The following is a 12,807-nucleotide window of genomic DNA, read 5'->3' on the forward strand; positions in this document are numbered from 1 at the left end:
GTTAAAAGCACACATTGCCCCCATGAGAACAATATGTTTTAATGCTCCAGGCTCCGAATCATTGTCCTTTGTGCAAGAGCTCCCTGGGCTTTGTTTCGGAGTCTCTGTTGTCTAGCACTGCTATCTTTGGGGGGGGGGGGGGTGAGGGCAGCGTGCTTGGAGACAGAGGGTGCGTCCCTGCCTTTGATGGGAAGTCATTTGTAGCTGACTCTGCCACAGGCCGGGCGAGGGGCATGGTGGCAGGTTTGGAATTGCTGATTTGAGAAAATGAGAGGGAAGAGAGAGGAGTAGTCATCGTCGTAGGATCCGCCGTGTAACTGCTCTGTGTTCAAATAGGCCTTTCGGCTGGTGGTGGCAATGTTGCTAATGCCGCCCAGTTACCCGAGCTGGGCGGAGATGGCGGTCTCCACCTTCTCACCGTCCCCATCCTCCTTGCCTTCCCAGAGCCCTCGACAGGTGCCTAAATGGGATTCCTAAGTGTCTCCTGGCTCTGCACGTTCCTTTCCCACCACTGCTGCCCTGCTGTCAGCACCTCTCACCTTGCACCTGGTCTTCTAGCGCCCCTGTCTTGCTCCACGCTCAGCCCACTGAGGACCCTCCACCCTCGGAGCAGCCAGAAGAGCCTGGAGAAACCAAGCTGCCAACCACACATGGCTGTGAGCAGCAGCCTCATCCCCTCATCCCAGTGGACCATGAAAACTGATTGTTGTCTGTGTGTGCCATCTGGGACAAGGGGACAGGAGACAAATAAAAATCAGATTGCATCATCTTCTTGCTGAAAACCCTGCAGAGGGCTCCCTATGCCTGAGGGAGTGTTTGCCAAACTGAGTCCCAGCTTTCCCTTGGAAGAGGGATTAGCACTCAGATCAGTCTGCCTGCTCCCTCCCTCGTGGAGAGTCCCAGTGCACCTGGGCATATTTGAGGGTTGGTAAAGATGCCTATTTAATCTTATTTCAACCCAGCATTTTATAAACATGCTTGACTGGGGAATCTGTCTTTTGAAGAATGCAGTTTGGGAAATACTGACCTGGCAAACTTTCTCTGTAAAGGGCCAGAGAGTAAATATTTTAGACCAAATGGGTCATACAGTCACTGTCCAACCTACTCGACTCTGCCGTTGTAGTGGGAAAGCAACATTAGGCTGATTTATGGCCACCGAAACTTGAATTTCCTGTCATTTTCATATGTTACAAAATAGAGTTCTCCTTTTGAGTTCTTCCCAGCCATTTAAAAATGTGAAAACCATTCTTAGCTCGCAGACTATACAAAAACAAGAGGCAGGCTAGATTTGGTGGGTAGTTGGCTGACTCCTGGCCTAGGGGATGCAGTCCCTACTCCTCAGCGTGGACAGCTCTATAGTGATCTGGCCCCAACCCAACATTCTAGGCCCTTCTCTTGACTTTCCTTTGCCTCCCATCCACAGCCTGTGCACCAGCAGTATGGACCTCCTTGCAGTTCCCCACACCTATCCTGCTGCTTCAAACTTCTTGCAGCATCTGCTGTATAATTTGCTGGACCCAGTGCAAAATGGGAATGTGGAGCTCTGTTCAAAAATTATTGAGAATTTCAAGATGGCGACAGCAAAGCATTCAACTAAGCGTAGGGACTTCTAAGTGTGGGACTCTGCTTGACTGTACAGCTTGTATACACCTAAAGCTAGCTCTGACTCCAGACTTTTGTTCCTTTTTCTCAGAACTCCTTTTTGCCTCCTGTTAATCCTTCAGAATACTTCTCAGGCTCTCCTCTATGAATCCTTCTCTGACAAGTTCCCAACCCTTTAGGACTTTCCTCTTCCGTGTACCGTCCTTCCCTGGCTCGGACCACACTGTACTGCGTTTCTCTCTTTACACGTCTGCCTTTCTGTCTTCCCCTATTAGACTCAGCAACTTCAGTAGGAAAAAAGGTTTTCTTTATTTGTAGCCCTAAAACAGGGATGAGTGTATAGTAGGTGCCAGAGCCTCTCTGTGAGATGGAACAGTTCCCACACGGTAACACTGCTTGTGGTAGACCCGTGATCCATTCCAAAATTAGTACAGCGTGCCGCAGACATTTACCAGGGACACCCAGGGCGTTGTCACTCCTGCTCAGTTTAATGGTGGACCTTCCGTCAGGGGTCGGAGTGAGCCCCAGGCGGCTCCTCCGTGCAGTAATAGCTGATGAGCTCCCTCCAGTAGATTGTGAAGGTAGAGGGGCTGCAGCAGCTCCGCCCCTGAGTACGGGCGTGCTTTCCCTTCCAGAACAGAAGCTCCCTGATGGCTGGGACTTCTTGTTCGGTGCTAGACCGCCAGCACCCGAAACAGCACCCGACACCTAGCATCGAGTGCCTGATAAATATTCATGGAGGTAATGAATGAAAGAAACCAGTGCTAAAGTGTAGGAATTGGCTAAAAATGCATTACCTCATACAAAATCTGTGCTTTGTATTTCAGTAATGAAGATATTTAAGGCAGCAGGGTGCCACAGAGAGAGCCGTAGACCCAAAGTCGGGACTCTTGGGTTCCCTTAATAATGATGACAGTAACTTCTAGGTTTTGAGTAAAATCACTTTACTAGGCCATATCATTTGATTCTCAGCACATTCCTAAGAGGTGGGGACCACTGAGGAAGGTGAGAGAAAAGTTGAGTGACCTGCCCACATCACTCGGCCCGTGACCCTAGGTCTGATGGAAGGCAAAGCCTACACTCTTTGCACTGTCCAGTCCTGCCCCCCGCCCCGAACTTGCTCTGTGAACTTAGACTGGTCACTTAACGTTCGTGTTTTCAGTTTTCTCATCTGAAAAATGAAGTTTAGACTAGCTGATCTCTAAGGTTCCTTTCAGCTTTAAAATTCTTTGTTTTGAAAGCAGGGAGCTTGGTTGGAGTAGACTAAGTGGTTTTGTTGGTTTTTATTGGTTTGTTCAAGTGCAGAAAAGGAAACCTGGAGTTGTTTTGGAGAAGTTTGCAAACAGTATTTTTCTATATGAACGTCATCTCTACCTTCCCCTTTATCAGAGACCCAAGGGTGGCAGCAGCCTCACAGATGAGCTATTCCTAATGGCCACTTGCTGATAAAGAAACAGTGTTGTATCATCAGGCTAAGAATTTGCAGTCATACGCACAATAGATGTTTCAGTTTAGGGAGTGGACTTCTGTTTGCAACTCTTATCGTCTTAGTCCTCTTTACAAAGCCTTTTAAGCCAATGCCCTCCTCTTCCTATTGCCTAGCAGTGGCGTATAAGGCCTCCACGATCTGGGTGCTGCCCCTCTGATCAGCTGTCTTCCTCTTCTCCCTCACATACTCCTGTTGTGCCTTAAGCATGCCAGGCGTGCTCGTGCCATAAGACCTCCATACCTGCTCTTCCGTCCGCGGGGAATTCTTTCCCTGGTCCACCGGTGGCTAGATGTCTCACCTCCATTGCTTACCATGTCCACCCTCTTCAAAACTGCTGCCTGCCCCCATCCCCAATCCTCTTTAATTTTCTCCATTTTTCTACTTTTGCTTTATTTCCATAGTACTTATTATCTTATATCATGTACCTCATTTATTATGGTTTGTTATTTATTATCTGTTTATACCTACAAAGTCAGGGATCTTTGTTCTGTCACTGATACATCCCAAGTGTCTAGACCGGTGCCTGACATCAGGGAGGCACTCAGTATTTTTTTTACAGAATTTATTTATTTATTTGGGAGAGAGGGATGTGGGGCTCGATCCCATGACCCTGGGATTATGACATGAGCTGAAATCAAGAGTCAGACATTTAACCGACTGAGCCACCCTGATGCCCCAGCACTCAATATTTTTTGAATGAAAAATTGTTAACATAATCAAATTCAGGAAAAGGAGTCATCATTCTGAGATGCAGAAGTATTTATGTGGACTGAGTTATTCATAAACCTACATTTGCGTGTTTGTCCTCGGGTAGACTCAGAGAGTAGAGAGAAGATCCCATTCATTTTTGATGAGTTGATGGTGCCAAGCCTGAAATAGTGGTGAAGTCTTGTAGATTTTCGCCACAGAATTCCAGACTTGATTATAAGTAGTATAAAATTTTTAAATTGTATAAATTCTTATATTGGAAAAACATATTGAAATAGTGATTCCTAAAATCAGAAATGCTTTGACAAAACATCTCCTTGATTGTTACAGCAAAGAAGACAGTGGAATCCAAGGAAACAGTTGTGATGGGGGACCCTATGGTGAAAAGAAATGGGATTTATTTAACAGACTCCAATGCTGTTGGCCACTTAAAGAGTCACCCACTTCAGCTAACTTACGATGGAGGCTTCAGCGAAATCAAGGAGCAAGAAATGTTCAAAGGGACAACATCCTTGCCATCTCATCTCAGAAGTGGAGGGTCAGTATTCTTTTGATTTAGTTTTCTCGTTAGGATAAATGTGTCATATACTAGTTAGTTTCCTAATCTTATGTAGATGATTGATTTGCATTCTCCCTTTTACATAAACACATTTTTAAGTTAATGGTGCATGAATAGGAAAGATTTTTTTCTCATGGCTAAATGCAGTTGGTTTTACATCATTCCTGATTTAATCCTCAGGAAAACATTTATTCATACCTGCCACACACTGCGTTGATAGGCCTGTCAGAATAGCTTTTGCTTTAGTTGGGCTGTCCCAGCCAGCCCTCGAGTGAGGAGTGATTGTTCTGTTCGTGTATTATTTGGGATTCTTGCCTGGCCTGCAATCTCTCATTCCCTCCCTTTGGATTAGTTCACTGTTGTTAATTCCACCAAAGAGTAGACACTTATTTTATTCCCCAGTAGAAACTTGGATTTAAATATTTATTTTGCAAATAAGTAAATAGTTAAAACAGGAGAATCCTGTAGATTTCTATTGTCTGTGATAGCCCTCTCCTAATCCCTCCTAAAATGAATTATTGGGAATTACTTTATTTCATACCATGTTCCTAGATGGGGCTTTCTGGGGCTTCCCCTAGAAAATTGAGGCGCAATTTTCTTACCATATTAAGGTTTGTGGAGAAATGTTCACTGTACGGACCATGTGAATTCTCACCGCGGTGTTTTCCTAAAGAATTCTTGATTGCCTGGGGACTGGGGCGGGGTGGGGGGGGGGAGTGGGGAGAGCAGCCTCTGTTCTCCAGCCCCAGCCAGTAATGATGCAAAGATAGGCAGAAGGTCTTGGACTGGACTGGGTCATTCAGTTAAAGATATTTTTCTGTGACTTTCCGTTGGGTCATTGTGGACAACTGCCCGGTTCCAATTTGCTTAACAAGATTAAATTCCATGGGCCGTTTTAAGACCGAGTACTTACTTGTTGCCCTCACTTTAGATTTTGGGTCTGACTTTGGCTTGTACACAGGCAGTGCGCTTAAAACTTTTCCCGGAACTGGCTGCTTGGCAGCTGGTTAGTTTAGCTGAACTGACCTTGTCTGCTGACACAGCCCAAAGAGTGTCGCACACGCAGAATTTATATTAGGCAACCTAGTAGTCCTGGTAATGTTGCTTTGCATTCAGAACATTTTTTAAATGAAGGGAAAAATGAAATGTCTCCTTAAGTGGAAGAGAATGACTTCAAATTGGGACTTTGGGAGCTGAGCACAAAACATCAAACTGGCCATTGCAACCAATCTTTTCCAGTTGGTGAGTAAGAATAGGGCTGCAGACCTCAGAGCTTAAACATAAAAGACGGCAGGAGAGCTTGTGTTCCTTCGGCACTGAAGTGAAAAGGAAACATTTATCTTGCTGCACCCATCCTTACAGTAATTAAAGTTGACTAGGAAAAACCAGACAAGAGCTGTTTTATTTTATTTTATTTTTTGCAAACCTTCAGATGTTGCAGAATAATCTGGCAAGCCAGAGTTCATTATGTCTTCCTCAGTCGGGGACAGCGGCGGCATTTTCATTGGCGTATTTTATCCCACCAACAGCAAAGGAGAAATCAATTAGGGACTGGAAGCACTTCTTCCTGACCGTCCAAAATTATGAGGCGTCGGCAGCCCTAATTGTTTTCCTTTTGTTTGGTGAGGACAGCTCTTGCGTCGGGTGATGACTGTGTCTGAGTCGGGTCTGCAGCGCACCCCGGCGAGTTTAACTCCCAATAACATTTCTGCTTTATGAATCTTTACCTCCTTGAATCATGGATGGGGTTTTGTTGACGTGGTGCCAAACAACCAGTTTATACAGTAGGATTAAAACAACCCAGAAAATGGAAACTATTAGCAATTCTTTCATTAATTACATTTGTGAATCAGTCTGGGACACTTGATAATTGTTTCTCGTAAACATTTAAGTGAAGAATTCCAAGAAATGATCTTTGCTATGCAGTGGAGTATTCCCAGTTTCGATGCTGAAGCCTTACTCAATTAACATTTTTCCGTCTTTAAACCCGGATGTGGTAAATGAAGACTTGTCAGTGAGCCGGGCTGGCAGAAGAAGGGAGGGAAGGGAATGCAAAAACTAGAAAAGGAGGAGGCTTGAGAGGACACCGGCTCGAGAAGGAGCCCAAGCAGGTCTCGGAAAGGGGACAGAGGAAGCGAGGACCTTCCTCCCATGCAGGGTCCTTACCCACCCGCTCAATGAGGGGGGCGGGGGGTGGCCACCTTCAGGCTGCCTGCTTCTGGGCTGGGGAGAGAAGGGAGCAGCTTCTTCCAGCGGAATAGCTTTGATTTGTGCCCCCTTAATTTAGAGTATGGATAACTCAGACCCGGGATGGACTGGAGTTTCACTTTATACTGGTCGTGATGGGGTAAGGATTTGCTAAGCAAGCCATCATCATAAACAAGATCCTGGGGGGACTTTCTAACTTTCCCAAAGAGAACATACTCTGAAGTCCTTATGCAACCATCATCTTCAAACAGTGTTGCAATCCGACAGTCTCTGTGTGTCTAGTTAAGGGCCCATTTAAGCTTTGGTACGACTGTCCCTTAGCGACACTCCGTTTTCTCTTATTTTGTGTGGTCATGTGGATTGAAAATAATAAAGCTTTCGCTAAAATATGAATGTATGTATATCTCTATCCATCTATCCATCCATCTGGGGGTTCAGTCTGATGAACCCCTTCGTATACCTGCTTAAAAACCTTTTAAGGCTTTCTATGTAAATAGGGTTCAAACTGTTGTGGTTTGGAAATGTGACCGTCAGCAGGAAAGCCCAAGAACTCTTTGCTGGGAACCGCGATCCTTGGATTTAGGTTTGGTTCTCTGTCAGCCGTTTGACTTCTCTGTATGCTCTCCGACAAGTCTCTTACCCTTTCAGGGGCTCAGTTTTGTACTCTGTAAGGTGGAAATAACCATGCTCCTCCACTCCCATCTCCCCCTGGCCTTCACTGTGGGTTGTGGGATGATTTATAAGGCTCGAAAGCCTTATCTGTAAACTGTCAAGGGCCGACAGTATTTTTGGAATCAAAAAGAAGAAAAGAGGGCTTCTGGTTAAAGATGGTAACGCAAAGGCATTCTGCAGAAACTGAACTAAAGCAGCGAAGAATGAAGAACACAGAAGTAAATGCCATCAACGAAGCCGAAACCCGGTTCCAGCCCAAAACGACAAAACACGGAACAAACTTTGCACCGCAGCGTGGGCTTGATTTTTTTGTCTACCCAGCATACTTGCCTCTGGAGAGCGAGCCATCCTGCATCAGGCTCAGTCCATGTTTAGAGAAGGGCTGGCCCTGTCTTCCCTGCCCACCTTCCCAGGGGTCCAGGGCTGATTATGTGGCCCCGGACTGGCCTTCCAATTTCTCCAATCCACCAGCCCCCAGCAGTTCATTCAGAGGCGGGCACCTGATCCAAAACAGGCCCGCTGATCCCTCTGGGCCTTCTGCCAAAGCCTGTGAGGAAAGTGCTCTCTCACGTTATAAGCTGCAAGGATGATGTGCTCTTAGAGCCAACAGTGGCCCTTTCATTGCCTCGTGGAGGGTGACTCTGAGGGGGGATGTGATATATAAACAGAGCTAAGGAAATGGAGATCGTGACCAAGTTTGATGATTCATATACCCCTAGATCCAGCCGTGCCTGAGGCCACCGTGTCCACGTTGTAGACTGCTCTGTTTTGTGAACCAATATGTTCCTCTTTCTTTCTTTCCTTCTTTTTCTTCCTTTCCTTTTCTTTCTTCCTTTCCTTCTCTTTCTTTCTTTCTTTCTTTCTTTCTTTCTTTCTTTCTTTCTTTCTTTCTCTTCTTGCCTTTCATGATTTTGACAGGGACAGCTTGTAGTACTTCAGATTAGACTTTTGTCACTTGCAGTAGTGCAACCAGGAGTCTAGTTAAACTGCTGGACTCTATGAAGTATAGATAAAAGACAAGGGGTAATTCGAGAGCAGACACCGACCTCCTCAGACTTAGACCAAGAAACAGATATAACTAAGAGTAAGTCTCTTAGTTCAGAAAGGTATACATCCGATAGTCTTTAATTAAAGAAATGAGACTTAAGGGTGTGGGCCAGCCACAGAAAATGTGGAGATGTCCCTGTAAAGACCTCATTCAGGATCCAGATGGTGAAAGGACAAGGAGGATGATGCTGAGGGCGACGATCTCCTGGTTTCCTGTAGGCCAGCTGGTGCGTGCCTGTGTGCGTGCGTGTCGAGGTGGGGGGAGGGAGTTCGCTAGGGTCAAACTCCAGGAGCCTATCACGGAACAGGGCTTTTCTGTGAGTCACAGCAACTTGCCACACACAGACTAAGCTTCAGGTCAAGAAAAAGAACAGACTTAGTGAATGGATGTTGAAGAAAGCTGACTCAAGTTGAAGCTACAGAACACCCTGATTCTCCCCCTCTCTGGAGCCTCTTCATTCTCCAGCAAGTAAGCAGCTCTGTTCAAAGATAAATAAATAGGAAGACAAGAGTTAACATAGAACTCGAGCACAGATGTGTAAAAGCATAACAAAAGACAGATGAAGAAAATGGATCACAAAAGGTATTCTCCTCTAAAAACAAGAATTAAAACAATTTTCCGTAGTGTCAAAAGTTTTTTATAAAAGGGAAAAGAAGCTCTTTTTTGGGTTATAAGAATTCTAATTACAGATTCTAAGCTCCCTAAAGAGATGAAAAATATGTTTGCAGTTCTCAAGGAATAAAAGAAAAATGTATAAACACAGAGAGGAAAGTCATATTAGAAATAAAGTGAGAATAAAAACAGAAAAAATGCAATGAGACATGGTGTACAGGCTGGAAGAAATCCGACAAAAAGAAATGAATGCGAAGATATGAAAACGATTAGAGCAATTGAGGTAAGACAGGAGACATGGCACTTGCATCCCCAAGGAGAGAGTCTTCCTCCTCTCCCCCCACCCTTCCTAGTACTAGCTCACGTCCAGCAACTTAGTGCCACGTACTCTTCCAAGTGATGTACCTATGTTAGCTCATTTGATATTCACAAGAACCAACTGACAAGGGAAGAGACATCTTTCTGAAATAAAAATTTGAATCTGAATCTCAGTGGACACGTCAACAAAATTTTACATGGACTGCTCCACACTTAGGTACTTCCAACCATGTGCAGCACTAGAACACTACCCAGGACATAGTACACACTCACTTAGTGACTGTCGATTGGGTGGATAAATGGAAGAAAGTATCCTGTGGCCATCCAGGCTGAATAAGCACGTCCCATGAAAGGAGGAAAAGGCAGGCTGCCTCTGGCTTTATTAGAGCACCTCTCAGTGTCAGAAGACAGTGCAGTGATGTCTATGAAGTCCTGAGTATGAGAAGGATAGCCCAAGATTGTGTTGGTGTTCGGGAAAAAGGCAACAGATAGACATTTCCAAATGTGAATGAACTTGGGGACTGTATCACACATGCACTTTCTAGAAAACTTTTCTTTTAAAAGAATGTGTGTATGTATGTATGTATTAGAGAGAGAGAGCGAGGGCAGGGGGAGGAGCAGTGGGAAAGAGACTCTATGCTGAGTGCAGAGCCCACAGGGGGCTCATCGCATGACCCTGAGAGCATGACCTGAGCCGAAACCAAGAGTCGGATGCTTAACCGACTGAGCCACCACCCAGGTGCCCCTAGAAAACTCTTTGCCATCAAAATGATGAGTCAAAATTCAGAAATGAGGAGGCATTCATGGTGAGTATCGACTTTATTTTCATAGTGAATCAAAACTCTGAAAATGATGGTTATGGAACAGAAGCCTTAATGATGTAATAGTAATATAAATAACCCAAACCAGTACTTGGGAGGAAGTGTGAGAGCCAATTATTTCACTTGATAAGAGGGAATAGATTTGTCAGTAGCTACAGTCTGAAATTGAAATATAAATTTAAAAAAGAATATTTCAGCATTCTAATGTTTTTCATTTTTTTTTCTTAACTTCAGAGAGATCTTTTAGAAACTAATATCTCTTGGGAAGACTCATTCATCTGAAGTTCTACAATTCCTTCAGTTTCATCTCAATTTCTGTTTCTCTGTTAAATTCAATTAAAATTTATACTGAATACTTTAAAATTACAGTGACATGTATGGTATGATCCTATTTATATGTATCCTTTACCTGCCCTCCCTCCAAATCACTCTTCTGTTCTTTCTTTTCTCTTTTCATCTGAATATGTGCAAATATGTCTGGAATGATGTTTACCGTATATTAATATTTATTTCTGGGTGGTGGGATCCTGGATGATTTTTTTTTAATCTTTGTACTTTCTTATATTGCCTGGCCTTAAAAATTAATAAATATGTCATTTTTTCAAAAATAATGAAGTCATTATTATTTTAAGAAATTAAGGGTCATGTGGCTGAGAAACCGTTTCCATTCGGAAAAGAGAGGCACTGGCCAGAATGGTTTTGCAGAATCCCACCTTATTCAACCATTTCCATTTAATAAGCTTTTCTTGGTAAGCAAAGCCCCGTGCTGAGGGGTCGGGGGTGCAGGAGGGGGGATGGTGGCGATAGGAGCAGAGAAATGGACTCTGCCCGTGAGGTGCTTAAGTGACAGTGGGCTTACTGCTCATGCGTGGTCTCTGCAAGAGCCGCATCCACATCACCTGGGAGCTTGCTACAAATGCAGCATCTCAGGCCCCATCCCAGACCTACTGGGTCTGAATTTTCATTTTTATAAGACAGCCAGGTGATTTGAATGCACAGGAAAGTTTGGGAAGCATTGTTCAGTGATTAACTCCGGTGCTGGGGGAATGAAAGCATGTGTCCTGGGAGTTTAGGTGTGAGAGCACCTCATTCTGACCTGATGATCAGGGGAGGTTTCCTGGGGTACGTGGGATCGGGATGCCTCTGGAGGCTGATTTTCAATAGGATGGGACATGGTGTTCTTTGCTAAAGGAGCAGCAGAAGTGGAGGGGTGTTTGACTTGATGGCAGCAGGTTCGAAGAAAGGCAGATGGGCTGGTGCGGGAGGACTGTAGGCTGCAGGGAGCCACTGGGAAGTTTCCAGCTGAAGACTGACTCCAGCAGCAGAGTGAAGGACCGGGAGAGGGGAGAGCCTGGGACAGAGGAGACGATGGGGAAGCAGAGGTTGTAACAGAGGTGGAAGATGGCCATGTGTCAGCAGCCCATCAGGACGGTAGAGGGGAAGAAGAGACGGGAAGCTGTGCAGGGCCAGCGTCTATAGTAACGTGTTGGGGAAGAGGGCAGGCTCAGCCCCTCTCCCCCATGAGGAAGTCCTCTTGGCTGCAGCAGTGGGAAGTTACAGGGCTTTTCACACGAAGTGCCTTAAAGCTGTGGGGCTCTGAAGGTTAAGGCAAGCATGAACTGGTGGGCTTGTACTTGAAGCCAAGGGAATTTGAGCTTAACTAAGTGAAGCTAACATGGTTAGCTACAAAGTCGTGTCTAATCAGGTTTATATATGTAGAGCTTGAATAATAACCACTTCGTGGTTACTGAAAAAGATATGAAGATTATATGTGTAATTTTAAGATATGTATTTTTAAAAATCTTGGGCCACAACCCAATGCTATAGATACCTTGGAGGACTAAAACTTTGACCTTATGAATCTTACTTTAAAATCATATTCTTCCATTTCTTTGTGCTTGTGTGTAACTGTTTAAGTAGAATTCTATTTTTAACATTAGTTATTGAGACAGAATGCTAATGTTCTTAATGCTAATACGTCTGGAAACTATGTATCTGACGCTTCAGGCCACAAAGACATGATTAAGGGACCTTCCCTCCCACCCCCCACTCCTTGGTGGTGGCCTTCTCAAATTGCAGGCAAAGAATCTAAGAGACTATGAAGCAAGGGTAAGCAAACCAAGGCCCACGGGCCAAATTGAACCTATTACCTATTTTTGTAAATAAAGTTTTATTGGAACACAGACATGTTCATTCAGCTCTTGTCTGTGGCTGTGTGCACACTCCAGCAGCGGAGTTAAATAGCTATAGAGGCTGTATGGCTGCAAAGCCTACAATATTTACTTCCTGACTTGAATCTATACAATTTAAGTCTAATTCTAAAAATGAAGTGTCTTTTTCTTAGGGAAAGGGAAAGTTTAGCTCCAAATTTGCTAAATTTTCTTTTTATCATATGCTTATGATAATGAGCACATTTAAAATTTAAATACGCTTTAAAATTTTAAACATACCTTTAAGATTTCCTTTCCCATTTTCTTACATGTAATTTTTTTCCAAATGGAAATAAATTTATTGCTTTTTTTTCACCTTAATTCCAAATCCTTCTTAATGTCTTTATAGTTACTGCTTTAAAGCAGGAGTCAACAAGCTATAGCCCAGGAGCCAAGTCCGGCCAGCTACCTGTTTTGTTTCATTTTGTTTTACAGCCCTTGCGCCAAGAACGGTTTATACGTTTTTAAGTCATTACATTTAAATGGTTACAAAAGTACTTACATGGTAGCCTCTATTTTGCCATATGGCCTGCAAAGTATAAAATATATATTGTCTGGCT

General features: G+C 44.2%; 1 protein-coding gene across 1 annotated transcript in view; it reads left to right on the top strand.

Moving 5' to 3' along the window:
• The window catches only part of ARMC2 (armadillo repeat containing 2), a 101,742-nt gene that overhangs the window by 19,707 nt on the left and 69,228 nt on the right, over window positions 1-12,807 (top strand). Inside the window, exon 5 of the mRNA XM_045798426.2 lies at window positions 4,130-4,337. Within this exon, the coding sequence (XP_045654382.2) occupies window positions 4,130-4,337 (208 nt within the window). The remainder of the gene's footprint in view (window positions 1-4,129; window positions 4,338-12,807) is intronic.

This window comes from Ursus americanus, chromosome 11 (assembly GCF_024610735.1).
Source record: "Ursus americanus isolate L20-20 chromosome 11, mUrsAme1.1.p, whole genome shotgun sequence".
NCBI classification, from domain to species: domain Eukaryota; kingdom Metazoa; phylum Chordata; class Mammalia; order Carnivora; family Ursidae; genus Ursus; species Ursus americanus.